This window comes from Tripterygium wilfordii, chromosome 22 (genome assembly GCF_013401445.1).
Source record: "Tripterygium wilfordii isolate XIE 37 chromosome 22, ASM1340144v1, whole genome shotgun sequence".
NCBI classification, from domain to species: domain Eukaryota; kingdom Viridiplantae; phylum Streptophyta; class Magnoliopsida; order Celastrales; family Celastraceae; genus Tripterygium; species Tripterygium wilfordii.
The window spans coordinates 9318727-9345397 of NC_052253.1; the positions used below are offsets into that span (position 1 = coordinate 9318727).

The 26671-nt window shown below is 39.2% G+C and overlaps 3 protein-coding genes and 1 non-coding gene across 9 annotated transcripts; 2 read left to right on the top strand and 2 right to left on the bottom strand.

The window, feature by feature from the left end:
• The first annotated feature begins 407 nt into the window (after nucleotides 1-407).
• LOC119991191 (GDSL esterase/lipase At2g30310-like) lies at nucleotides 408-3055 on the top strand. Its single transcript, XM_038837440.1, has 3 exons — nucleotides 408-1099; nucleotides 1206-1467; nucleotides 1760-3055. The coding sequence occupies exons 1-3, from the start codon at nucleotides 458-460 to the stop codon at nucleotides 1972-1974; spliced, it is 1119 nt and encodes a 372-aa protein (XP_038693368.1). The 5' UTR covers nucleotides 408-457; the 3' UTR covers nucleotides 1975-3055.
• On the bottom strand, nucleotides 2829-5124 carry LOC119991190 (exocyst complex component EXO70B1-like). The gene has a single exon (XM_038837439.1). The coding sequence runs from the start codon at nucleotides 5004-5006 to the stop codon at nucleotides 3117-3119; it is 1890 nt and encodes a 629-aa protein (XP_038693367.1). The 5' UTR covers nucleotides 5007-5124; the 3' UTR covers nucleotides 2829-3116.
• A 1177-nt stretch (nucleotides 5125-6301) lies between these two features.
• Nucleotides 6302-13078, bottom strand: LOC119991348 (sorting nexin 2A-like). 6 transcript variants are annotated; one of them, XR_005466217.1, is made up of 7 exons: nucleotides 11831-13078; nucleotides 11528-11737; nucleotides 11030-11290; nucleotides 9013-9099; nucleotides 7686-7774; nucleotides 7439-7489; nucleotides 6302-6445 (listed from the first exon to the last, which is right to left on the bottom strand). XR_005466217.1 is itself a non-coding variant. In XM_038837705.1 (5 exons), the coding sequence occupies exons 1-5, from the start codon at nucleotides 12917-12919 to the stop codon at nucleotides 7703-7705; spliced, it is 1719 nt and encodes a 572-aa protein (XP_038693633.1). In that variant the 5' UTR covers nucleotides 12920-13077; the 3' UTR covers nucleotides 7529-7702. The 6 variants fall into 6 exon arrangements, 3 of the variants coding, with proteins under 3 accessions (XP_038693633.1, XP_038693635.1, XP_038693636.1); XR_005466216.1 differs by lacking the exon at nucleotides 6302-6445 and adding an exon at nucleotides 6890-7029 and having other exon boundaries at nucleotides 7433-7489; nucleotides 11831-13077; XM_038837705.1 differs by lacking the exons at nucleotides 6302-6445; nucleotides 7439-7489 and having other exon boundaries at nucleotides 7529-7774; nucleotides 11831-13077.
• A 7761-nt stretch (nucleotides 13079-20839) lies between these two features.
• LOC119992338 lies at nucleotides 20840-20946 on the top strand. The gene has a single exon (XR_005466343.1). It is a non-coding gene; the product is annotated as a small nucleolar RNA R71 (small nucleolar RNA).
• Nucleotides 20947-26671: the final 5725 nt, after the last annotated feature.

A 26671-nucleotide genomic window follows, 5' to 3' on the forward strand; every position in this document is an offset into this window, starting at 1 on the left:
AATTTGCCCCAATCCACAAAGTCAGATCAGTAATGATTTTCAATTTACAGCAAAGTCGATTAAGTTGGATCGGTAATGATTTTCAATTTACAGCAAAGTAGATTGGTCGGGTTGATTAATTTATGAGGCGCAGCCCTGGTTATAAGTCATAATAATTTGCCAAACCCATAAATGCTGACATGCACAACTGTATAACTTATACGGTGTTTGCACTTTATGTATGAAGACACAAACACTTGATTATGTGCGACTTTAAGCTGGTTTTGGGTTGTTGATTTTCACTTGATGCTATGGTCTGTCTTTAGCTTGGATTACTAAGATAAGAAAAACAACTTGACGTGAAGAACATCTTTTCTTCTTTTTCTTTACATGATTAATTCACTTGCAAGATTAACCTAAACATTTTTACTTTACGTTGTATTAAATCTGATTAATTATAAATATCAGAGACATCTTAATGAAAGGATGCAAGTTAACAATGGCATCAACAAACACAACCCTCTTCCTTACCCTTTTAACCATAATAATCATTTTTGTCAACAACAAATGCAATGTTGAAGCATTGCCCAAATTTCCTGCCATTCTCAGCTTTGGTGATTCGACTGTTGATTCTGGTAACAACAACTACATCGCAACTGCGGCCAAGGGCAATTTTCTTCCATATGGTCAGGACTTTCCAGGTCACAAGCCAACAGGGAGGTTCTCAAATGGAAAACTTGCCACTGACTTCATAACCTCTCATCTGGGGATCAAGGAGACTCTGCCACCCTTCTTGGATCCAAATTTATCAGACGAGGAACTCATTTCGGGTGTTAGTTTCGGATCAGGTGGGTCTGGGTATGATGATTTGACATCCTCTTTAGCCAGAGTGATTTCAATGCCCAGGCAAATTCAGCTTTTTGGAGAGTATGTTGAGAGGCTCAAGAGTACTGTTGGGGAACAAATGGGCAACAAGATATTGAGGGAGGTTCTGGTAATTGTTAGTTCTGGGACTAATGACTTCATTATCAATTTTTATGATATGCCCACAAGGAGGCTGAGGTACAACATTAGTGGGTACCAAGATTTTCTGCACTCTAAGCTACAAGATTTTGTTAAGGTAACAACACATTATCACTTCATTTCTTTGATTAATACTTAATTAACTTGGGTTGAGGGTTTAGTTATATTTGGTACTCACTTTGAAATATCCTTTGAGCTGATAGGAACTCTACAACATGGGATGCCGAAGAATTGTTGTGACGGGTCTTCCTCCAATTGGGTGCTTGCCAATTCAACTAACTGCAAAGTTTAAGAATCCTCTTGATCGTAGATGTTTGGAAGATCAGAATGCAGATGCTCAGTCCTATAATTACAAGCTTCAGAAGCTACTCCCCCAAATACAGAAAATCCTTCCAGGGAGTCTAATTCTACATGCAAATATCTATGATCCACTTTTTGATATGATCAATAACCCACAAAAATATGGTAAGCTTCATAAATCCATAGACAAAATAATGAATCTCAACTGCATTAAGCATCAATGACTGCATCAGAAAGGCTTATTACTTCGACTTCAAGTGGTATTGGAAGATTGAGAATTTCGCTAGACATCTAACTTCAACTGTCCATGAAATGAAATCATTCAATCAGTAGCTAGGTATTTGTCTCTATAAACTATAAGTTGCAAGGAATGCACTCGATTCTCATATAAGAGTAAAAGCACCTACTGTATCCTCATAGCAGGCTTTCAAGGACTTATATGGTTCTCACATGACAGGATTTGTGGAAACGACGAGAGGATGCTGTGGCACTGGACTCTTGGAAGTAGCATTTATTTGCAATCCTATCACTCCAACATGTGGAAAGGCATCCCAGTTCGTGTTCTGGGATTCAGTTCATCCCAGCCAAACCACCTACAAGTACCTTGCTATCTACCTGGAGAAGGAACTTCGTCCGAGTATTACATATCTCAATCATACATATTTAAATTGATGAAGATTCACATTTCCAGCTACCATTTTATAGTTGACTTTGTATATCCATATATGGATTCCATGAACTGTCTTTGCCTGCCTCTGTACAAGACTAGTTGTGAATGGCTGAAGGGGAACGTCCTAATTCCATGTAAATTAAATCAAGGCAATTGACAGGTATCTGATTATTGCACTTGCCCTGTTTACTTTACCAAACACGTCCCTTTCTTTTGCCTTTTGCAAATAGGGTATATCATAAGAACTTATAAGCATGGTTTCTACAAACTATCCCTCATCTCGTTATTGTCCTTGGTATCTAACAGAGGAAGAGGACCTTCATCATAATGAAAGCCAGTGTATTTTGGGCCCGGCAGCTTAAATCAAGAATTGCCAACACTTGATAGTAACTTTTGTAGTACCTTTCTTATGGTCATATCCTCAACCACAAGACTCTCCGTAACTTTTGTAGTACGGTCAGATCCTCAGCCACAAGACTCTCCTGTCTATGGATACACAGAATCCACATGTATGTCACTCAACCCTAACCCTGGATGCAAACATGTTCAGGACATATGTAACTTAACAGCTTCTACATCCGAGACTCATCCCAATGTCCAAGAAACAATTCTTCCATAGTTATCCGGTGAGGCTAAGGGAAGATGACAATACAGAATTATAAACTTCTCAGCAAGAGAGAGAAGAATAAACCGAACCTCATAAACAGCTATATCACTGTAAGAAGATATCACAGTAATACAATAAGAATTCAGCTACCCAACTATTGATTGAAAGGTTTCGCAGACTTCTAAGACTGTTTTGAGAAAGATGTGCATTAGCTCTAAAAGCAAAAACATCTAATGACATTGTCAAATAGATATGTCACAATATCTTCATTTAAAAGAAAATGATCCAACATTCAGAAAACAAAACATGATTGATCATATACAGAGACTACCCTTACACCTGCCCTCTCCAATTAATGTTGCTCCCCCGTCCATGATTTCCCTTCATCACAAGTGAGGGGGAGAAACAAAGGTGCTGAGCATACACATCCAGACATATATCACATAAGTACATAACCATAAATTATCAGCATTGCATTACACAAGCAACATCTAAACTACAAGAAAAGCATCTGGCACAAAGCAGTAGTGGCTTACCTCACCTCCTGTCACCAGCAGATCCACTAGTACCCCGGAACAAGTCATTAATTTGAGCATCAATGTCCTCCGCACTGTACTTAACATACTTCTGTTCATGCTTCCCAACCTCTGGAACATTCTGAAACCTTCCAATAAAGTTTCGATAGGCAGGCAATACCATTTTAGCCACTGAAACCCTTAACTCCTTTTTCAGCTGCTCATCAAAGACAACCCATGTAGATTGTGTTTTGCATATTTCATCAAACTGCAATTTGAACAGCTTGATTTTCTCTTTCATAGACTTTGCTACAACATTAGGAGCTGATGTTGTATTGTCTAGCTTCAGAACTCCTAATACCTTATTCCATGAACTCCTCTGATAGTTCACATGGTACTGTCTTATCTTTGCAATGTGTTTACGGATCCAATCATCCCCTAATAGAGACCCCAATTCGGTTCCCTCCACTTTCTGAAAGATGTACCTCCCATTATTCATCAAGAAAACAGAGCAAAGGGCAGGATCCCGATAAATCTTAGACTTCACTTCCAAATTACTCTCCAACAGCTCCATTATCCACGCCATTTGCAGAGATAACGAAGTGGAAGATGCCATTCTTTCAACGGCATTTACATTTTCCTCGAAAATCTGTTCCAGAGTCTGCCTTGACCGATATGCAGCCCGAAGATAATTCATCACGTAACGGCTAATAGGGTGGAGCCCACCACCAGGCACGGCGGCATTTGCCGGGTCGCGGCGAATCAAATTCTCTAATTCCATAAATATCCCTCTAATCGCTTCTGCCAACCGTTTCCATATTTTCATGGCCTCGTTTCTGAGGATTAGACAGTAATTATCAGAAAAAAGAGACTCAAACTCTGGCATCAGATCTCTCAATGTTTCGAACAAGTCTAAGACTTTGAAAAGTCTCTCCGGTGACCGGCTCCCAATAGCAACAGCATCGGCAAAAGTCAAAAGCCGAATCGTGGAGCCGCGGCAGACCTCCATGAAGGAGAGATCTGCTGCGGATGAGAGTCCGAAAAACACACGGTCGCAGAGTCGGCGTTCGCTGGGGAAGAGTATGCGTAGCGCCACATTCGCCGCCTTAATCCAGCGCTCAATCTCGTCTTCGAGGTCCTGCCATGGCATTCGATAGACTTCCTCGATGCTTAGCTCTTGTAGACCCAACCTGGACATGCTTTCTTCGAGAAACTCCCTCCTACAGCTACTGTACACATGCGAACACTCCTTGACAAACCCGGCGGCCACCATTCGCTTCGCCATCTCGTGCAGGTCCTTGATGGTCCCCGATGGGAGTGGATCGATGACGATGTCGTAGCCAGTGATGGGTTGAGCTACAGGGATCTCCTCGTCCTCATCGTTCGCAATGAGCCCTCCGTTTTCTTCCTCTTCGTCTTCCTCCGAGTCAAACGACACGGGGTTTCGAGTAGACTGGCTCAGTTCAAACGACTCGCCCCCACGTTCCATCAACGACCTGAACTCCTCCTCCAAGCGAAACATAGCCTGCTGTATCAAGTCCTCCGCACGTACTAAGCACGCGCTAACGCTCTTATCATTGGCCATCGGAGACCAGTCCCGGATGGTAGCAATCAACTCTTCGATAGCCTCGAGAAAAGCCGAAGAATCCGCTGAATCAGCCCAGATCGGATTATCGGCAGCGATGTAGTGAGAGATCTGCCGCTCCAGCGACTTAAGATTGTGTTCTAGCGCGGCACAGCCTCCTCGAGAATCGTCGTCACTCAACTTCTCGGACAAGTTCTCGCGAGAGAATCTGCCGTCAAAGTTGGAGAAGATCTGCAGAATATCGTCGGCCGTGGAATCATTATGGCCCAGCGTCTTGGCTATGTGCCGAGCGACTGCCAATAACTTTTCCTCTCCGTTTTCCGCCATGGAGGAAGCAGATGCCTCTGCTCTGGTGATCAGAGATAAAAAAGTCGTTACAGGGAGGGTTGAAATGACAAGAAAGTCATGGAAAAACGCGGTTTCTGTGAAAATGAAAGTAAAAGTGCGGAAAAGATAAAGCGGGGAACGAAGAAAGAACAAGTGGTGGGGTGGCAATAAATATCTTCTTCTGATGATAACTTTTTGGACCTTCTCTCTTGTTCGTTACTTCGTGATTTTTATTTTGTTTTTTATTAGGGGAAGATTCTGGTGGGCCCGAACTCAAATCTCGAGATTAATTTGACAATCAATGTCCGCGAAGCACATTGATGATTGAACTCGATTAATTCGGTCGACTCCAGTTATGAATTAATTCAAGATAGATTATTTTTAATTATAAATATCCATTCAATATCTACTACAATAATACGTATATATAACAAATTCAATCGCAACATATAATTAAATAACATAATAAAGAAAGTCTATGTAATTAGACAATATAATAACGTAATTTAATGTAATTAAATAACGTAATATTATTATAATCCGTTTTGAAATAAATTATTAGGGATACAAAGAGTTTTTACAATATCTATGTTAAGTATTTTATTTTATTAATATTATTAATTACTAAATTGGACCCCAAACTAAACAATTTTTTCGTCCCATCTTATCCAAAACCTGGTACTAAACGGCTCTCTCATTGACTCAGATTTTTTTTTAAAAAAAATAAAACAAAACAAAAAAGACTTCATTGACTGCATGCGCAGCGTCGGTATGGATTAGGGATAGCTCACAGGTCACAACTCATTCCGGTTTCATGGGTCGCAACCCTAATCCACAGATTCAATGGATTAAATATGGGATCGGTTTGGCGCACAAGTTGGCTGCACCCAGAAAATGGTGCACCATTTGTGTTTTGCTGCACCCCAGTAAATTACGGTCGACCCATAAGCAGCTACTTTTTACTTGGTCCGCACCGAGACAATCGTGATTTACTGTTGCGAACCGCTGTGCTTCTGTCCGTCTGTCTTTCGTTAAACGGAAGTTTTTTTTATTTTATATATATATATATATATGTTTAAAAAAAACTGCTATAAACGTCGCAAGCATTTAATATATATTCGACGCTATTAAAATAACAAATTGTATGCTTAAATAATATTTAAAGACTGACGCATTACCATCAAAATTACACAAAATTCACTAATAATTCATCTCACTTTACCCACAGTTTTCACCAAACTGCAAATCAGATCTGACAAAAAGAATCAAATCAACGAATCATAACCAGAAAAAAAAAGCCCAACGTTTAACGTAAATCCCTGGTAATTGAAATCTGTATTTGTCTACTGATCGTGCTAATGAGATCTAACGGATTAAATTCAGCCACCTGGTGGTGCAGATGCTTGGCAGCGACTCGTAAAGGCTGGTAGCAATAACATCTGTAAGAGCAACCATAATGATAGTGTTTTGTTGGAGAGAACAAAATGGGTTGGGAAACGTATTTCGTTAATGTGATAGAGCCAACAAAATATATTGATACATTGATATAAATTTATTGACTTCATTTTTGACGTAATAGATGTGGAACCCAACATAGATTTTTATGTATTTATGAGTATGATAGATGATGTGAGCCCCAAATTAAGCCAACACATGGGTCCCAAATGAAGCCAACATATGGGCAAACATGTATCAATGCCTACATTTTGTCAACAAAATGGGACCATCAAAATGATATTATTGTGCCAATATTTTGATCAATGCCCCAACAAAATCACACTCATGCCCCAATAAAATGACGTTGTGGTTGCTCTAATTTTATCTGATAGTGCATCTGTAATTGGGTGCTTAAAACTTTAAACTCAACCATGCAAAAATCTGTCCTAGTAACATAGGCAGGCGCCTAGGCGGCTAGGCCTCATAAACCCATCATTATCAGTACAGGTAAAATGTCTCGTAGAATGATAAAATAGTCAGTTAAAAAGCGAGAGCCAACTACTATGTCAAATAGGTGGATTGGGATTTTCACGGGTGGCAGGGGTATGCTGTAGTAAAAACTACAGCAGATCCCGCTGTAGGTAATTTGGGTCTCAAAAATTTTTTATTTTATTTTGAAAAAATTATAAATGTGTAGTTTATGATCTAACGAATCCAACGATATATTTTTTGTTCGAAACAAAAATCAAATTCATCTTGATCCATACACCGAATGTTTTGAATTTATATCCGACGGTCTAAAATTGTTAAGCATTTTTCATATAGCATATGATTTTTGTTTTGAACAAAAAATATATCGTTGGATTCGTTAGATCATAAACTACACATCTATCATTTTTTCAAAATAAAATAAAAAAAAATTTCGTCTCAAATTGTTATTACAGCGGGGCCTGCTGTAATTTTTTTACAGCAGAGCCCCGGCACCCGATTTTCACCTGTCTTCCTTTGCCATCTCAATACCAGTAATTTAGTGTTTTTAAAAACATCTGGATGTCAAAACAAGAAAGAAGAAAAAAAAGTCAATGTACAAACACCAAATTCTAACAGAAACACCTCCAAGTCAAACACAGGACCTACCAAAGTTCTGCCTTTTCTTTTTATTTTCCATCAATTTAATGCAATTCCCTAGGGCAATGACAAACTATAAAATTATAGTCAGAAGATTCGAATTTACAGCCATACCGATACAATCAAATGCTCTATTTTGAGTACACACTAGTCTCCTCCGCAACTTTTGCCCACACATTTGCAATTTTCTCTGCATATCCCACCTGTTTTAAAATTCACAACCAAGCCCCACACGAGGAAGAACGAACAGATATGTTAGATATGTGACATGTATATTTGTATTGTATTTTTTTTTTTTTGCATGGAAATTAAACTTTTTAAGCACCAAGGTGGTGCACAAGAGGAATTACAAGGAGGGTAGCCTTTATCCCAAAAATTTGGGGTCAGCTAAATGAATCTATGAAAAAATCAACGAAAATCCACTACATGTATTCAACTATGTTATTTATTTCTATCAAGATCATAATTTCATCCACTCTTATTCAATTATTATTCTTTCTAACAACTTCAAATCATGTCTTTTTAAGTTTGCATCTTGACTTCCTACTCTCTCCTATTCAAATTCTCATGATTCTTCTAACTGTCACACCGCTATCTCTACATTATACATGATCATGCAATCTTAAATGGTTTACTCTCAACTTATCTTCAATTGGTACCAGTTCTATACCTTAAATCTAAGAGTGTTTTTTTTTATCATATATTTTCTCGTGTGGCCACACATCCAACGAAACATTCATATCTTTGATATATGCATTTTTTTATATGTTTATATCTGAGAAATGCATGTAGGAGAGTTGGATGTGTGGTCACACAAGGAAATATAAGATTTTTAAAAAGCTAGAGAGATTAAGAAAAAAGGCGCTAGAGTAATTAAGAAAAAAGAGGCTAGAGAGATTTCAAAAAAAAGGGACGCTAGAGATATGGCCTCCACATTTGTAGTTGCAGTATGTACTTGCCCACTGGCGCTTAAAAGAAGTTACAATAGCAATCAAAATAACCATGAAAGCTTTCAAGAAGAAGCATGTAACCAAGACTGTAGTTTCTCGTTCAATCCCAACTAATTCTCTAGGCCTAACTCTTAATTTCGTTTAGATTTGAAACTCACAACCTAAACAGCAAGAAGCGACTCCTCTTACAAACATTGTGTTTCTTTACTTTTAAACGCCCAAGATTACTCAGAAACTGGTAAAAAAAGATGCATAAGATATGGAGGTGAAAGATAGCTTCATCACCGGCTGACAACTATTGCAATTTGACAACCAGAAATAAGACCAGTCTACAGGTTTTGCACGTTTCACCCACTATGAACTCGTACAATGCTAGAAGTGACATACATAGAGAAACAATAATAAAGAAGAAGCATAAATTATGTTTACAAAGAAAAGTCATGTTTCCAGACAACTAGGGTTATTCTCTATGAACACGAAGAGAACAATACCTGATTAAGCACAAAGCCTCTCAACATGTTTGAAAAGTCCTCACACCTCTCTGAGTTGAGCCTTTCCAGTTCACTCCTATTATTTTCCTGCAAATATAGCCACAACAAGCCATGTTTAGCGGCTTTAGCCAATATAGGTATAAGTCAAATCACACGAGAGCGCAACAACAAAAACTGTTTATTCACCCAATTTTGAACAACACTCCGCCTGGATTTCATGCTCATTTAAAAATTACACGCAACACAAACACTAAGGTTTAAAACACCAAAACAGTAAGTTTGACATCTTTACGATATAGCTGGAAATAATAAAATGACTATGATGAACTTAGCCTTTCGGACGTTATCTCTACCATTTTGTCAGAGTTATAACTCTCTGTTCCTCATCAGGAGACTGAGAATGATTTCTCAACACAAACCTCACAAGTAATTTGCCAAAAAAACTCAAAAATCAACATTCAACTCTTGATCAACCAGAACCCCATAGCCTATGGCTGGTGTAAACCAAGAAATCAATCTCCACAAGAGCTACAGCACCTTCATAATTTAACAAGGCCAAAGCCGAATCCTAGGTCTAGCGGTAAAGGTGCTTCAATGCAACCTAGACGTCACGGATTCAACTCCAAGAAACAACCTTTTTGTAGTATAGGGGTGAAGCTACATACATCTTACCATTTCCCAATCACACCTCCACTACAGGAGCCTCATGCAAAGGAGTTGTTTACCTTTTACAACTTCCAGAGGCACGGACACACTTCATAGCTCATTGCCATTACTCATCAAAATGCATTCTACAACATCATGAAGCAAAAAATAATTTGAAGAGTTGAGGACTTGAACAGGGAATTATCAAAGAAAAATTCATCATCGCCATCAATATTATCAAAGCTTTCATCCCAAATAATTAAAGGTTGGCTATCATTAGCAACTACGCACAGGAATTAAGCTGCAAACTTCATTACTCTGTAAAGCACCAAATCTTCCCTATCCCCAGTAATCTCGAGACCAGCTACCAGTATAGCACTAAATTTGACGGAATCAAATTATTTCACCATACAAACTTCATTATAATTATACTTATTGCTTATGATTCTGCACATCAACTAATCAATAACAAATACGAAACAAATATCAATTAACAGCAACTGCGGTCCCTCCTTCAAACATCAGGAGAAAGTTACTGCCGCTCAATCAGTTAAAGAGATGGAAAATTGCACCAGAAACCCCCTGTTACATTCACTAAATCAAAATTTCCACTCCACTCAATCATATGAACTGATTTCTGTCCACAGAAGACCCGATATTTGCTTAAAATATAACTACAGTACATCGAAGCTTATATTACAACATAATATTATATCACAATAGCAAGTAGATGTTCAATTCATAAATTCTAAGGCAAATGACCATTATTGAACCGGTATATCACTATTTTTAAAGGTCTTGTAATACTGTTCATGTAAAATATGAACTAATCAGAAGAAACACAGCTAGTTCAAAGAAATCTTGAGCCGAAAGTTCAGTTCTCTACACCCATCTGCCACAGGGGAAGCATGTTTAAATTGTTAAACCATAATTTACATTCGTATGTTTGCATAGCTCCTCTCACAGATTTTCTCATAATTTAGAAAACTATAAATGGTAAAGGAATTAGGGAAAGAGAAAAATATTAATGAAAACTATAACTGGTAACACTATAAATGTAATCACATGTAGCCTAGATAAGTATGAATGGCAGAAAATAATCCATGTAGCACATTTCAACATATTTCTCTAACGGATTTAAGTAGATAACTCCAAATTGTTTGAAATAAAGCTCTACTGATGATCATGATTAGACCCTCTCAACACCACAATTTTTTAACTAAACAAAGTAAATTTTCATCTATATTCAGATTTCACATGATCATCAAATAAGGAAACCACACCAGTAAACGTTTTTGTTCTAACGAGCGATGCCTAATTTATCATATACTACACACAAAAAGCGTTATTTTGCGGTAACTTTTTCTGATACCTTGATCCGCTCATATTCTCTGATAGCCACATTTTTAGCATCCTCAGTGATTCTTAACGTTTCTTTTAACTCCTCCATCTTTCGAATCCTTGACTTGTCACCACCAAATATCTTTGATGATGCAGCTTCTAGTTTCTCAGCCCTTGACTGCAATGAAGACAATTCTGAGAGAAGAGTCTGTACTGTCAATAAGGCACTTGAGCGCTCCGAGAAAGCACTCTGGACTGATAACATCAGCCCAAGATACTCATGGAGTGTATCCTGCAAAAGCCATGCAAAACAGAGTGCAATTTAAGCAGTGATAGCCAATACAAAGAATGACCTTAAACAAGAAAAGGCAGTGTCTGGTATGCAAGGAGTCGATGAATGGCTTTGTTCAACAACTGAAAAGTCGATACCACAATAGGGTTGTAGCATTTGTACTACAACTAAAAAAAAGACAATCAAATTGATTTGTGAACATCAACGCATAGTCCATGTAAAGATTTTGCAGTTTACCAAATGCTTGACAGTCTGTGCATTTAGTTCCCGATAGAATCTGCTAGCTTTGACTGCAGCAGTTGCTAAATTCTTCATATCCACTGCACGTACTCTTTGAGAGTTGAATACCGCTTCTTCATTCTCAAATTTAGTAAGTTTAATAAAAGCTAGCCCTAATTCTCCCACTGTTTCCCCCATATCTTGCTGTGCCTTCACTAGCGATTCAGCCTAAACAAGGCACAGCAAAAAGGCAAAAATGAAAAGGCAACATCACAATTAATCCAAATCATTCACATCTATATGCATTGATAAGTATACTGCAAGTAGATAAATTGCCTGCTGGGAAGCATTGCTGAGATGTTGCTCCAGATCTTGCATTTTCTCTTTCTTCTCCATAAACTCCTTATCTTCCTCCACAACAGATGGCCTCGAACCACCCCAATCGTTGGAAACCGACTGCTTCAACTCCTTAAAAAGCCTCAACAGGTCTCTCCCTCCTTTCGCCGGCTGAACCACCTCGTGGGGTGCTACAACTGCAGGGCTCTCCCCTAACAACTGCTTAGGCAGCTTTACAGCACCATCGAGCATCCTCGAAGCAACATCAGTGGTCGTGGGCAGAGGCAGCTTTCCCTGGACCTGCAAAAACACCATTAGCTCGTCGCCCTTCCTTATCACTGGATGAGCCGCCAGCCTCCTCAGGTACTTCTCCAATGCCACCCTCCTCTGCTCCACGAACTCCTGCTTCTGCATAACTTGGCTCTCCACCACATTCTTGTCCGGCCTTGGAGGAATGAAAAACCCGCGATATGCCTCCGCTAGCCGATCGGATATTGTCACCACGTCTCTGAACCTTCTCCTCACGCTAAATTCAGATCCGCCAAACTCAGGAATGTTCGTCCTGGTAGTAATCAGATACGTCATGTACGTATTACCTCCTGGCACGAGCGTATTCGTGGTCTCTTGCTCTTTCTGCGGATTTGATACAGTGATTTTGATGTAGTCGGAACTGGAGGACGGGGATCTCGAGAAGGAAAGGGAACTATCACTCCGAGAGGGACTATCGACCCCATTGATTTCATTGACGGAGTTCTCATCAAACGAACTGAAAATGACGTCGGCATAAGCAGGAGGCTCGATGTAGGAGGAAGTCGCAGGGACGTTAAGGTTCTGGAGATCGCGATAAGGCGGGGGCAACAGCAGTGGATCGGAGTCCGGAGGAGCAGTGCCGGTCGGCGGAGACAACGGATGGTGTGTCTCAGCCATCGCTGACATCGCACTCCGATAATTAGAGTACGCTTTGCTACTTGTCCCGTTGTTCAAGGGTTCGTCGAGTACGAGATTCACCATTTCTTCCCGCGAGGCGTATAAGTGGGCCTCCTCGAAACCCTGATTACTCTCTGAACCCATCATCGTATCACCAAAAGAGAATAAATCTCGAAAACATTAAATTTCAGACTTCGAGCAACAAAACTAGGGTTTTCTGATCAGAGTGTGGCGGTAATGCTAACGTGTACAAGACTGCGTGTTACGCCGGTAGTTGGTGGTGTAGAAGATGATTGCGCATGAGGAGCGCGTGGCTACGAAAATTTTAGATAATGGAGTAAATTTCGAGATTTTTTTTTAAAAAAAAAATTTAACCCGACACTTCATTTCATATTAACAAACGTTACCCATTTCATATTAACCAACGTTACCCCTAACATCCCGTTAGTAGCCCAAGAATTTACAAACAAATAGTAGATAAATTAAAAAACCGAAGAACAAACACCGAACTAACACGAAGCAACACCGAGATATACCTGAATAATATTATTCCGAACTAAACATAGACAGACTAAAGAGGTTTTTTTCCATAGTAACATATTTTACAATTTTATTTAGTCAAATAATGGTTAAGTTAAAATTCGTCAATGGATCAATTTGCAATTGGGTCATACAAAGATAAACATTTTAAATTGGATTACTAAATATTTTAAATTTAAGTCATTGGGTCACTACCATCAATTTGTCTACATTTAATTAATTTTTCTACATTTAAAATAAAAATGACATGTGAAATATAAAAAAAAAAATGGATTTTAAAATTAAAGTAAAAATGACAGGTGTCATAATTACTAAGTAACTAGTTTCATGCCAAAGCTTCGCGCGGTATTATGTAATTTTTTGTACGGTAAATGACCCTCACACACCTACTAACATGTGGTCATTTGGGCCCCATATTTTGCAAGGAGAAACCAACCTCTAGCTGACACGTGCTAAGAGTTGGATGTTTTTATTTGTAATGTTTGTTCATTTTTCAGATTTTCTAATGATTATTAGCTTGAAATCCATGAATCAATTTCTTGAGATTAGGAGTGTGAAATCAATGTTCAAAAGGCTAGAAGTTGGGAAATAATTGTCTTAACGGTTCATCCTTTTTCAAATTTGTGTTAAAGGAGAATCGAGATTGTAGCATAATTATTTCAAAGAAAGTCCAAGAGAAGTCAGAGTTTGATAGCCCTATGTCCCTGAATTCTCTCAAACACGTTTCTAGCTGTTACACGACACTAAGAAGCCAAGATCAAGTTCTTCATGTACTCTGAAGAAGAAGACATTTTCCCAAGACCTGTCATGCAGGAGTATCAACAAAATGGCGACTGTTAGCCATGTTTCCACAATTTCAAGCACGAAGCCTGCAAACCAAGAAGTTGGAGCGTACCACAGCCTCATAGAGCACCCACATCCACCTTGAAGAAAGAGCACGACTAGAGAGATGATATCATCATCCCCGTTTCCAAGAGTTGGTTGCAGTTATTCAGAGTTCTAACCTAGCAACTTAAGCAACAAGCAAGATGACAGTCCCCCACGACTTTCCATGTTTGCAAATGTCAAGAACGTGCCTAGGGAATAGGAATTAAATATCAATATGATCACCATGAAGAGTATAAAAAAAGAAAGATGAGAAGCCTACTGTCACATCGTGTCAAACACAAACTTCTTGTCTTCATATCTTTACTACCATCTTCGGCAATGAATCTGGTCACTTATCTTTTCAATTATCATGGCTCCGGTCAACTAGTTTCTAGGTTAGTCCTTTACTTTTCAAGCATCCGTGACTATGTTTAGTTATAGCTTGTAAAGCATGTCAGCTACATTCCAAGATGTATTCCTTTTCAATGAAATTCCTAATACTTTCCAGTAATGTGTTGTTTTTCATTTCCTTCCAATAGAAGTTATTGCATTCTGGTGATAGTTTTCTCTCTTTTTTTCCAATTTGGTACAATACAAATTTTAGGTCCTTTTCCTGGAAGGCAACCTCGAACTAGTAGCCTTGTATTCTCAGCTTGCAAACAGTCCATTTGGTGAAGAGGTCAAACTTGGTGCAACCCTTTATCAAAAACTTTGGACTGACAATAAGTCCTAGCACACTTGAATACACATCATCCATAATCCAAACACTCTTGTTCCCAACAATCAAATTTTGGATATCTCTTATCTAGCACAAAAGACACTGAACATATTTTTGGCACACTTGGTGGGACATGTTGTATCAAGTACTTGCAGTCATGACAAAGAGAACAGGAAAGCAACAATAGGTGAACCAACTGGAGATCCGTCTCCTCCTCTTTCACCAAGGGAATTACTTAACATTCTTCAGCCCACTCATTTCGGTGAAAGTGAAAGAGAAGGAAATGTAAGTCATGTTCTTGTCAAACTTTTAAGTAGGGAAATCTCTATGGCAAATAACAGTTTGATGTAGGACTATGGAGCAAATAGCAAAGAATATGCAACAAGTACATCAACAAACTCTTGCAGAATCATGAGGCTTTTCAACATAATTTCAGGAATTACGGCAAGTTCTTCAATCAATGCAAGGCTCACAACAAGTTGTGCATTAAGCTCCATGTTGGGTCTAAATTAACCTTACTAGCAAGTGTACTAGTCGGCGACTACAGCACAATGATAAGCAAGGGTCGAATCCACAGGGACGGTGTTATATCTAATCCAAATGTATATTTGTATGTACGTATGGACAATGCAAACAAAAGTAAAGTTCAACTCAAGATTGTTTGGTTGGGTAATTAAACTAAGACAAGCAAATAGCAAAGTGTTTTTGGTATTTTCTTAGAATAAAGATGCAACTAATGCAAATGAGATGAATGAGATGAACACCAAGGCTTTGGAATCCCCCTTGGGAAATGACTTGCAATGACACAAATTCACACACATATTTGCTAATTCGGGCATAACGAATCCGTACCTAAGTCGGTTTTAGCGCACTTAAGCCAAATCTCCCTAAAATCGATTACTAGCCATCTTATTGGTCTAGGTCGGATATTCCTAAATACATTCTAGCCATCTTATTGGTCTAAACATGCATAGGAATTCATGGAGTTCTATGGAGATTAGAATTCATACAAATTGTCACCTAATTAAAGGGAGACACATTCATAATCAAGTGTTTCAAGAAGCATAATCTACTTGACATATTATTGTCTAAGCAAATTCTCCAAACAATTTCATCCAAAAACCTAAAGTGTTGGCCAAACACCACAAGCATGAAGAAATTGCAATCAAACATAGAAACACAAGATTTATACCCAAATCAACTCATATATATGTAAATCAAGTCATAAACAAAGTCATCAAACCCAAGGCTTCATCCTAGCCTTGGCACAAGAGGTTTAGTTACACATAATGAGAGAAAAACACAAAAGGAGAGATGAGAAAATCATGAATAAACCCAATTAGTTGAGTAGATCCAAGTTGAGCTGAAGAATCTCTCCTCCTAGCTCCAAGAGTCGCCTCCCCCTCTGCTTTCGCTCCCCAGAAATTCTATTCTCGGTCTCAAAGTTCCCACAACTCGGACAAATCGCGACTTAAAACATCTCAGAAAATTGCTTTTTGCGCCTAGGCGCGTTGTTTTCACGCCTAGGCGCACCACGCCTAGGCACACGCCTAGGCGCACGCCTAGGCGCAATCCTAGGCGTGCACAACTTCAAATTCAAGTCCAACTCTCTGGACTGGGCGTGCAGAAGTGATCCTGGGCGTGCACAATTTGTGCGCCTAGGCGCTCCACGCCTAGGCGCACGCCTAGGCGCGTTACCCCTAGACACATGATTCAAATGACCATAACTTCTCCATATGACCTCCGATTTGCATGATTTTAGATTCTACGGAAAGCTTGAGATGTCTAGTTTCCAATGCCTTTTGTTGCGCTCGATTCCAATAATATGACAGAAAGTTATGGCTATTTGAACACACGACGGTCGGTGGACATTTTCTTCAATTCAGCCCTTTTTCCGTCGCTTTTCATCCAAACCGCAATCAACCTATCAAAATACAAACCAACACATAAATACACTCATTATTTATCAAAAGAAAGCTTAAGAGGGGGATATTTCTACCAAAAACAATAGGTATTATCATACCTATCAAACACCCCACACTTAAACCTTACTTGTCCTCAAGTAAAACTAAACAAAGTACATCTACCAACTAACATCCTAACTCACTAACGCAGGAATCGCGATTGCATTTAGCATATGCAACAAGCCGTTAAACCCCTAGGTGTCCCTAGTGGAGGAGTTTTGTCTCCTGAGGGCTTACAAGAACGACACCCACAAACGTTTCAAGATAACTCAAATCAAACATATGTGAGGGAAATTGCTAGAATCGAAACAATATACATCAATGCCATGCAATCAAAAAGATGTGGAGACCCCACACTTCATCCAAACATATACTCAGTGAAGATTATCCGTCTACTCAATCACTTCATCTAAATTAAGTGCATGCAAAGAAGAAATGTATAAATATTTGGCTTCCAAAAGTTCATAGGCGCCAAACATAGTCACATTCCAAGAATTCCAAGAACAGTCAAGTAGTAATACCAAGGCACTTTTATTTATGTACATACTTCTCTTCTTCTTCTTCTTCTTCTTTTTTTATTATTTTTTTTTATTTATTATTTTTTTTATTTTCATCTTACTAGGCCCGTGCAATGCTCACTCCTTTAAGCTTTCTAGTCAACCCATGTAACAAGTTCTCAACCAATGACTCCCAACCAGTTGGTTTAGGGCATTATGTGATAAAGCACACCTCGGATCAATCACTCGAGTTGAAAAGGCTTCGAAGTTAAGCTAGCCTAGTATGTTCATCAAGATTGTCTTACCTTTTTACGCGAAACTCGAGTTGGTTAGACAAGAGCCCCGGTTACTCAGCAAGATCACAAGAGCGGAACATGCTTTTATTCATCATCAATTTTTTTTTTTTAACATGCATGTAATTAACTAGTGCCAAGAATATCACTAACACGGTGTTCTAGATCATCTTAAAGAAAGTCCACATTCAACATCTATTCACCCAAGTCATACCCCACAAGCATACATTCTTGTGCAAGTGAATTCAAGTGATTATCCAATAGAGTAGACGTAAAGCATATAGAAGGATAAGATGGGTTCCACAAACCAAGATCAGCTGCATTTCAATATAGCACTCAATTCAACAGAAAATTCCCATAAATATGCAAGATTCAAGCACTGAATTTTTTTTATTTTTTTTTTTATTTTTTTATTTTTTAAAATTCAGCTACAACAAAAATCATGTGAAATTTGGCACAAGATAATCCATATGCAGTCCACCACCCCACACTTTAAAGAATGCATTGTCCTCAATGCAAAACATAACAATGTAATAATGCACTAAAAAGAGGACAAGTTGAAACAATACAACCTGGGGGTTGGAGTCATGCATCGAGTGGATTGGGGTACTGGCCTAGCCACAATTCTTCAATGTCTTCATGAACCCTTTCTTGCATATGACCCTTTTTTTTTTTTTTTTTTTTTTTTTTTTTTTTTTTGTAAACACACACGCCTAGGCGTGCACAACGTGCGCCTAGGCGTTCACAATACGTGCCTAGGCGTGGTCTGGCTGTAAACATAATGCCCAGAAATTTAAACTTTCCTGCAGCCAGATTCCAACAAATTCAAACTAACATCCACACAAGATTTTGTCAATAAAAATGGAATAATGAAGAACAAAAGGATACACAAAAGGATATACTTCATTGGGTTGCCTCCCAAGTAGCGCTAAGTTTAATGTCTTCAGCCAGACGTAGTTGTACCTACAAAATCAACCATGTATGCATCAACACTTAATAATTTAAGCAAACTCTCACCCCAAACTTTAAGAACATGCATGGTCATCAATGCAAATAAATAAAGGGAGGGAGAAAGCATAAACACAACACTTGTTTTAGATAAGGAGAAAGACAACCTGATTTGGAGAAATCACCACAAGCCTCAACACCTTCACAATAATTCTTGGGAAACAAATCAAGGAGGATGGTGCACAGGATACTTTCCATTCAGAATCCCCGAAACATTTGGCCCACAGAATTGAAATTGACGAGCCACAAATTTCCACCCTTTTTCTAGCTTAGAATTCGTTATCGTGAAAGTACCATGGATAGACAATTTCAATGTCTCAAAAGGAGCACACACTTTACCTCTCAACATTGTTTTGGACCGTGCCTTTTTCAACTTCCTTGCTCTTGTCCGCATGCCTTTCAAAGTTGGAGATAGCTTGCTAGTAACAAGGGAAGTAGCCATGAGCTCGTTGGATATTGGTGATGATGGGGTCTTTTTGCCTTCATTGCTATCACCATCCACATATTCAACAACCTCATCACTTGAAGCCGTTTGTGTCAATAAATTCACTCTCTCATGGCCTACCATATCAACATGAAGGCATTCTCTAATGACATCCGGACTCTTCATAGCCTTAAAAATTTTGAACTCAATGGTCTTGTCAAAGACTGTCATTGTGAGCATGCCCTTTTCCACATCTATAATGGTCTTTGTGGTAGCCATAAAACCACGGCCTAGAATGAGTGGTACATCTCTTGTCGGATTAGGTTCACCCTCCATATCAAGCACCAGAAAATCCACCGGAATAACAAAATCACCCACCTTTACTAAAACATCTTCAACTAACCCAAAAGGATGCACTAAAGAGCGATCAGCTAGTTGGAGAGTGACTGAAGTTGGTTTCAACTCACCTATCTTCAAAGTAGTGTAAACAGAATAAGGCATGATATTTACACTTGCACCAAGATCCATCAAGGCCTTTTCAATTTCTTTCTCTCCAATAATACAAGGAATGGTAAAGCTACCCGGATCTTTTAATTTGGGTGGGAGCTTCTTTTGTAAAATAGCACTTGTCTCTTCGGAGAGAAATACTTCTTCATGATCACCAATCTTTCTTTTGTTAGTGCACAACTCCTTCAAAAATTTTGCATATGCGGGAATAGACTTAATTGCCTCAATGAGTGGAATATTAATCTCCACCTTCTTCAAAACTTCAAAAATATCCCGATTATACTTGCTTTTCTTAGCCGGTGCAAGACGAGATGGAAAAGGCACTTTTGGAACATACTCTTCTACTTCCGACTTTTCCTTCTCAACATGAGGTATTTTGGAAACACTTGGCTCCACCGCTATAGGTTCATCATGATTCTCACCTTCAAGCTTTTTATACTCAATCTTGTTATCCACGTTTTTCCCACTTCGCAAAACAGTAATAGCATTAGCATCTTCATACTGCTTAGGATTTACCTCAGGTTGACTCGGCAGCTTTCCTGGCTGTCTTTCACTCAAGGCATGAGCAAGTTGTCCTACTTGCATTTCAAGCTTTGCGATAGATTGAGTATTACTGGAAACAGTTTGTTGCAACTGAGTCATTGACTTGCTCATCTCTGCTTGTGAATGTTGCATTGAGACTTGTGATTGAGCAAGTTGGGAAATAAGGTCCTCCATAGTAGACTTCCTTGCATCTTGAGAAGGTGGCTCGTGTCGTGGAGCTTGCCAAGGTCTAGGCCCTTGATTGAAATTCTGGGGTGAAGCATAGGAGAAATTGGGGTGATTCTTCCATCCTGGGTTATATGTGTGAGAAAACGGATCATTCTGCTGCCTATGAAAAGGTTGAATAGCATTAACTTCAGCTTCAGGAAATGTCCCACTTCTAGAACATACATGAGTAGGATGATCGGTGCCTCCACAAATGCCGCAAGGATCCAAATTTCTGCTCAGCAAAGTCACTACCGCATCCAATTTCCTAGCCACAGATGCCATCTCTGTATTTGAACCACTAGCCTCATAAACCATGTGTCTAGGAGCATCAAGATCACGATTATCCCATTGTGAGGAATTTGCCACCACAGTCTCAATAATTTCATTGGCTTCAGTTGGTTCCTTAGCCATAATATTTCCTCCAGCAGCTGCATCTAACCTATGGCGGCATTCATCAGCCAGATGTTGGTAAAAGTATGATATAATCTGCCATGGCAAGAATTGATGATGTGGGCAACCAATCAATAAAGTTTTATATCGCTCCCAAGCCTTAAAAAGTGGTTCTCCCTTGTTCTGCCTGAAATGGAAAATCTGATCCCTAAGCCTCTGTGTCCTTGACTGAGTATAGAACTTCTGAATAAACTTAGCAGAAAGTTGATCCCAAGAAGTGATAGAATTTGGTGGCAGAGTCTTGAACCAGATCTTAGCACTTTCCTTAAGAGAAAAAGGAAATAGCTTCAACCGTATGAACTCTTCAGATATGCCTTGAATTTTTTGAGTGCCACAAATCTCCAGAAAATTATCAATGTGATCACTAGCATCTTGATTTTCCGCTCCTGAGAATGATGGGAGCATGTTAATCACATGACATTTAAGCTCATAAGATAGATTTGGCGGAATGGTTGGTAATATGATGCAAGATTGTCTAGTAGAGAATTGTGGCATAGAGTAGTCCATGATGGTAACAGGAGCATTTGCATTGTTGCCAACTTCTTCACGATTTTCAGCCATGCTTGCTTGTTCAGAATGTTCTCCCAAAATTTTGTCACTAGACGAACTAGAGCTGGATGTAGGAGAGATAGACCGAGTAGAAGATTGCTCCTCAAGAAGGTCCTTGTCTCTCTTGTTCCTTCGGGTACGTTCCAAGTCTAGATCAACAGGAAGAATTTCAGTATCTTGAGAACGCCTTCCTTGCATGAACTACAAACAAGAAAGAATAGTATAAGGATCATTAATTGTCAAGTAAGTAAAAACTAAACTAAGTATGTAAGTATCTATGTATATAAACAAGAGTGGATCAAATATAAGCAACCGTCCCCGGCAACGGCGCCATAAACTTGTTGGGTCTAAATTAACCTTACTAGCAAGTGTACTAGTCGGCGACTACAGCACAATGATAAGCAAGGGTCGAATCCACAGGGACGGTGTTATATCTAATCCAAATGTATATTTGTATGTACGTATGGACAATGCAAACAAAAGTAAAGTTCAACTCAAGATTGTTTGGTTGGGTAATTAAACTAAGACAAGCAAATAGCAAAGTGTTTTTGGTATTTTCTTAGAATAAAGATGCAACTAATGCAAATGAGATGAATGAGATGAACACCAAGGCTTTGGAATCCCCCTTGGGAAATGACTTGCAATGACACAAATTCACACACATATTTGCTAATTCGGGCATAACGAATCCGTACCTAAGTCGGTTTTAGCGCACTTAAGCCAAATCTCCCTAAAATCGATTACTAGCCATCTTATTGGTCTAGGTCGGATATTCCTAAATACATTCTAGCCATCTTATTGGTCTAAACATGCATAGGAATTCATGGAGTTCTATGGAGATTAGAATTCATACAAATTGTCACCTAATTAAAGGGAGACACATTCATAATCAAGTGTTTCAAGAAGCATAATCTACTTGACATATTATTGTCTAAGCAAATTCTCCAAACAATTTCATCCAAAAACCTAAAGTGTTGGCCAAACACCACAAGCATGAAGAAATTGCAATCAAACATAGAAACACAAGATTTATACCCAAATCAACTCATATATATGTAAATCAAGTCATAAACAAAGTCATCAAACCCAAGGCTTCATCCTAGCCTTGGCACAAGAGGTTTAGTTACACATAATGAGAGAAAAACACAAAAGGAGAGATGAGAAAATCATGAATAAACCCAATTAGTTGAGTAGATCCAAGTTGAGCTGAAGAATCTCTCCTCCTAGCTCCAAGAGTCGCCTCCCCCTCTGCTTTCGCTCCCCAGAAATTCTATTCTCGGTCTCAAAGTTCCCACAACTCGGACAAATCGCGACTTAAAACATCTCAGAAAATTGCTTTTTGCGCCTAGGCGCGTTGTTTTCACGCCTAGGCGCACCACGCCTAGGCACACGCCTAGGCGCACGCCTAGGCGCAATCCTAGGCGTGCACAACTTCAAATTCAAGTCCAACTCTCTGGACTGGGCGTGCAGAAGTGATCCTGGGCGTGCACAATTTGTGCGCCTAGGCGCTCCACGCCTAGGCGCACGCCTAGGCGCGTTACCCCTAGACACATGATTCAAATGACCATAACTTCTCCATATGACCTCCGATTTGCATGATTTTAGATTCTACGGAAAGCTTGAGATGTCTAGTTTCCAATGCCTTTTGTTGCGCTCGATTCCAATAATATGACAGAAAGTTATGGCTATTTGAACACACGACGGTCGGTGGACATTTTCTTCAATTCAGCCCTTTTTCCGTCGCTTTTCATCCAAACCGCAATCAACCTATCAAAATACAAACCAACACATAAATACACTCATTATTTATCAAAAGAAAGCTTAAGAGGGGGATATTTCTACCAAAAACAATAGGTATTATCATACCTATCACTCCAGCTCCACAATAGTCTCTCCAAACCATTCAGCAGCCAGCTTTACCATGTTGAAGATCAGCCCATCGGCATCGGATCCTCGTAGTAGCAATGGTCACTTTGTTGTGAACAATTCAATTTTTGTTCCCACAATCATTCCTTTAGCTCCTATGCAATCTATTCAGAATTAAATAGCGTAAAAAAAGAGGTTTTCAGGTGACATCTTCTGGCCTTACCTCTTTATTTCCACTAATTGTCATTCCTATCATTGGAAGTACAAATGTTCCTCTTCGGATCAGATAGAATGAGCATAAGAAAATGAATGATGTCAACCAGAGGCTTTCTCAGGTTGTACCTCCTTCAAAATTACCAGTCTCATCCTCAGACTAAGCTCGGAGGGCAAGGTCAGAATGGCTATCAGTAGTATTACCATCCGTCACAGGTGATTCATCGTCAACCTCAACAGGCAGTGAACATGGATCAAGTTGTGAACATTATTCAAGACATGGTAGGCCTTAGGCACCTGGGGAGACCCATGTACCACATGCATTTTACAGAGAGAGTAGACCATATTCCACTCCTTAGAAGGTTCAGACCTCCAGACTTTTTTCTTTTCTCCGAAAAGGATGCTCAATCAACTGTGGAGCACATAGCTCATTTTATCATTCAGTGTAGAGAAGCTGGCACGAAAGATAACTACAAGCTCAAGCTATTTGGAAACTCTCACACTGGTATAACTTTCTCCTGGTACATTAAGTTACCTGCCAATTCTATTGACATATAGATAGAGATGGAGGAAGCTTTCCATATACAATTCTACAAAGAAGAACCAGAAGTCACAGTGGCAGACTTGTCAAGGATTATTTAATTTTTAGGAGAGCCAATTGACTCATTCCTCACGAGTTCAAAGAAACCAGATTTTGATGCAATATTGAAATACCAGAAGGCGAAGTGGTAGCATTGGCGGTGAAAGGCACAATCATCCAATTAAGAAAGAAGTTTGATGATTTAGACTTCCATGATTTCTCTCACCTGACAACCAGGGCTGTTCGATACGAAAGAGTCCTTAAAGAGGATCAAGATATGACCAACTCATCCAAAGGAACCTACTACAGAGACTCCAATTACATAGTGGCCAGTGTCAAAGATGACCTCAATCAAGAAGTGGCTTTAACCGAGATTCTGAGCAAGAAATCATACGTTTGGAAAGCCATTATCAAGTTAGAACATTCTAAGCAGCAGGGTTATCCAAACTAGCCAAATTCTACGTCTATGACGTATGTAAGACAGAGAAGATCTTTGATTGCTTTTTGATGGATAAGATCATCAAGTTACCTTATAGGCATAGAATTCCTCCTTTAGAAGAAATTTAGAAAAAGATATACTATAAGTTTCATAATTCTTAGGGTCACTTTACTAATGATTGCGTGGTTGTCATGAATGAAATTCAAGTCAGGATCAAAAGAGGAGACTTTATTACTCCCGAACCAGCAATAGGAGTGGATGCCAATCCTTTCCCTCCAGAGATGAGAACACACATGGTTTCAATCAACATAGGCCAAATGCCTAGATCAAATGTTAGACCTCCAAGCAGAAGCTGGATACCTCCTATCCAGACATCAAATCCCAAGGAGTTTTGACACAACCGACAGTTTTCACAGAGGCGACAACCAATGAGAGCTTCTGAAAGGCGAAGGATTTGTTCAAAATGTGGGCATATACTACTCAATCAAAGGTAGGCTTCGCACAAAGAAGGAAGATTCATCCCAACTCCAAAGAATGGACTGAATACGCTTTTCCATAAGTTAGAAGCTTTAAGCTCGGATTTAGGCTCAGGGTGGGGGTAAGTTCAATGCAAGGAAGATAAATTTAGAAGGCTCTAACTTTTTTAGGCGGGATGTTCGTAGGAAATGGATTAGGGAAACCAGAATAATAGAAGATAGAAGAGTCCATCTTTGCTCTTCCCAACCCAGGTCCAGGATGGCCAAACCTTTAGTTTCTCCTATTAATGTTTGAGTAAAGGTCGAGCATCCGAAGGAAAAACCCACACTCTCCAAGGCTCATAAGAGGAGGTTGCAAAAAAAACGATAAAATGAGCACAATACTGCCAAGCTTCCCCAATAGCCATTCAGAAGGTCTGCTAAAATCCCAACTATGTAGCCCAGTGAAAAAGGTGTGTAGTTTGTTGCTGGGGCTTCCTATCATTAGCCTTGGGTGCGATCGATTTTCAATCTCTTTTTAGGCAAGTGATTTAATCTCAAGCAAATGAAGTTTATGTTTAATAGAGAAGTACAAACTAAAAGGGAACTTGAAAGACAAACACTCTTGACTCAAAGAAGATAACATTCCTGAAGCATCAGACTATTGTGCAATAGAAACAAGGCTCGGGGGCAAGAATGAAAACTCTTCTACAGACTAGAGGTATTCCGAAAAATCTTTCTTGCAACATGACTTATGTTCTGCCTAGAGATATTGGAAATGTTGAAGACATTCCAATAACAAGTCTATCCATCACAGATCAGCCAGCGGTGACTACTATCTTGAAAGAACCAATCAAAGAAGAAAGAAAGAAGTCAATCAAAGATGAATCTCAAAGACCTCCTTTGGAGGTGTCTCGGGGAAACCATCTATTGGTGATCATTTAAGAAGAAGTTTCTACAAATTCAGAAGATGAGGCAGCATCCTGTGTCATGTTCGAAAGCCAACACTTAGCATGATTCAACACTTGCGGCCAATCTATCTTTCAGGACATGTAGATGGAATGATGGTTAATAGGCTCCTTGTGGACAACGGATTATCAGCCAATCTGATGCCTCGATCTATCAAGCACAAAATTGGTAAGCAAGAGCTTGAATTAGTTTCTACTAACGCTACTACTAAGGCTGGGACTGGGTCATTTTTATCGGCCATTATCGGCCAACCGACCCATTACCAGCTAGCTGATAATCAACCATCAACCGACCCATATAGTCAGGCCGATAATATCACCCAGCCCATGTATAGATGGGTCGGTTGATAGTTTTTAAAATACGTTAAAGTCGGTTGGCCGATAATTATTGGCCAACCAACTATTAAACAAAATTATTATAAAAATAAAATATAAATGTTTATACTAAAATAGTATTAAGTTAAATATAATATTAATACAGACATAAAATGATGATGACCATTTATATGTAATACAAATAATAATAAAACAATGATAATTTATATTATATTCGTGTAATCCAAAACGATACGTTTGAAAGAAGTATCTGGAATCTTGAGTTCTTGACTAATAGGAACTTTGACCATCATTATCAGCTGAAGGAGAAGAACCGAAGGCGGCCTCTCTGTTCCCTCTCTTCGTAGTCTCTGCTACTAATATCAATCAAACCTCGATCACCGAAGCCCCTCATCAATGGCTTTCCAATACTAGCTTCACTATCAATCTTAGAATCCCCTTCCAACTCCAACTTATCCTCAACCAAATCATGTCA

What these genes read in the sequence shown, in the direction of transcription:
- LOC119991191 (XM_038837440.1), top strand. Translation starts at nt 458, where the DNA reads ATGAAAGGATGCAAGTTAACAATGGCATCAACAAACACAACCCTCTTC. An exon ending in AGCTACAAGATTTTGTTAAG is followed by an intron (nt 1,100 to 1,205) that starts GTAACAACACAT and finishes TTGAGCTGATAG; the next exon opens with GAACTCTACAACATGGGATG. An exon ending in CAATAACCCACAAAAATATG is followed by an intron (nt 1,468 to 1,759) that starts GTAAGCTTCATA and finishes CTCACATGACAG; the next exon opens with GATTTGTGGAAACGACGAGA.
- LOC119991190 (XM_038837439.1), bottom strand. Translation starts at nt 5,006, where the DNA reads ATGGCGGAAAACGGAGAGGAAAAGTTATTGGCAGTCGCTCGGCACATA.
- LOC119991348 (XM_038837705.1), bottom strand. Translation starts at nt 12,919, where the DNA reads ATGATGGGTTCAGAGAGTAATCAGGGTTTCGAGGAGGCCCACTTATAC. An exon ending in AGCAGGCAATTTATCTACTT is followed by an intron (nt 11,738 to 11,830) that starts GCAGTATACTTA and finishes TGCCTTGTTTAG; the next exon opens with GCTGAATCGCTAGTGAAGGC. An exon ending in CACAGACTGTCAAGCATTTG is followed by an intron (nt 11,291 to 11,527) that starts GTAAACTGCAAA and finishes TGGCTTTTGCAG; the next exon opens with GATACACTCCATGAGTATCT.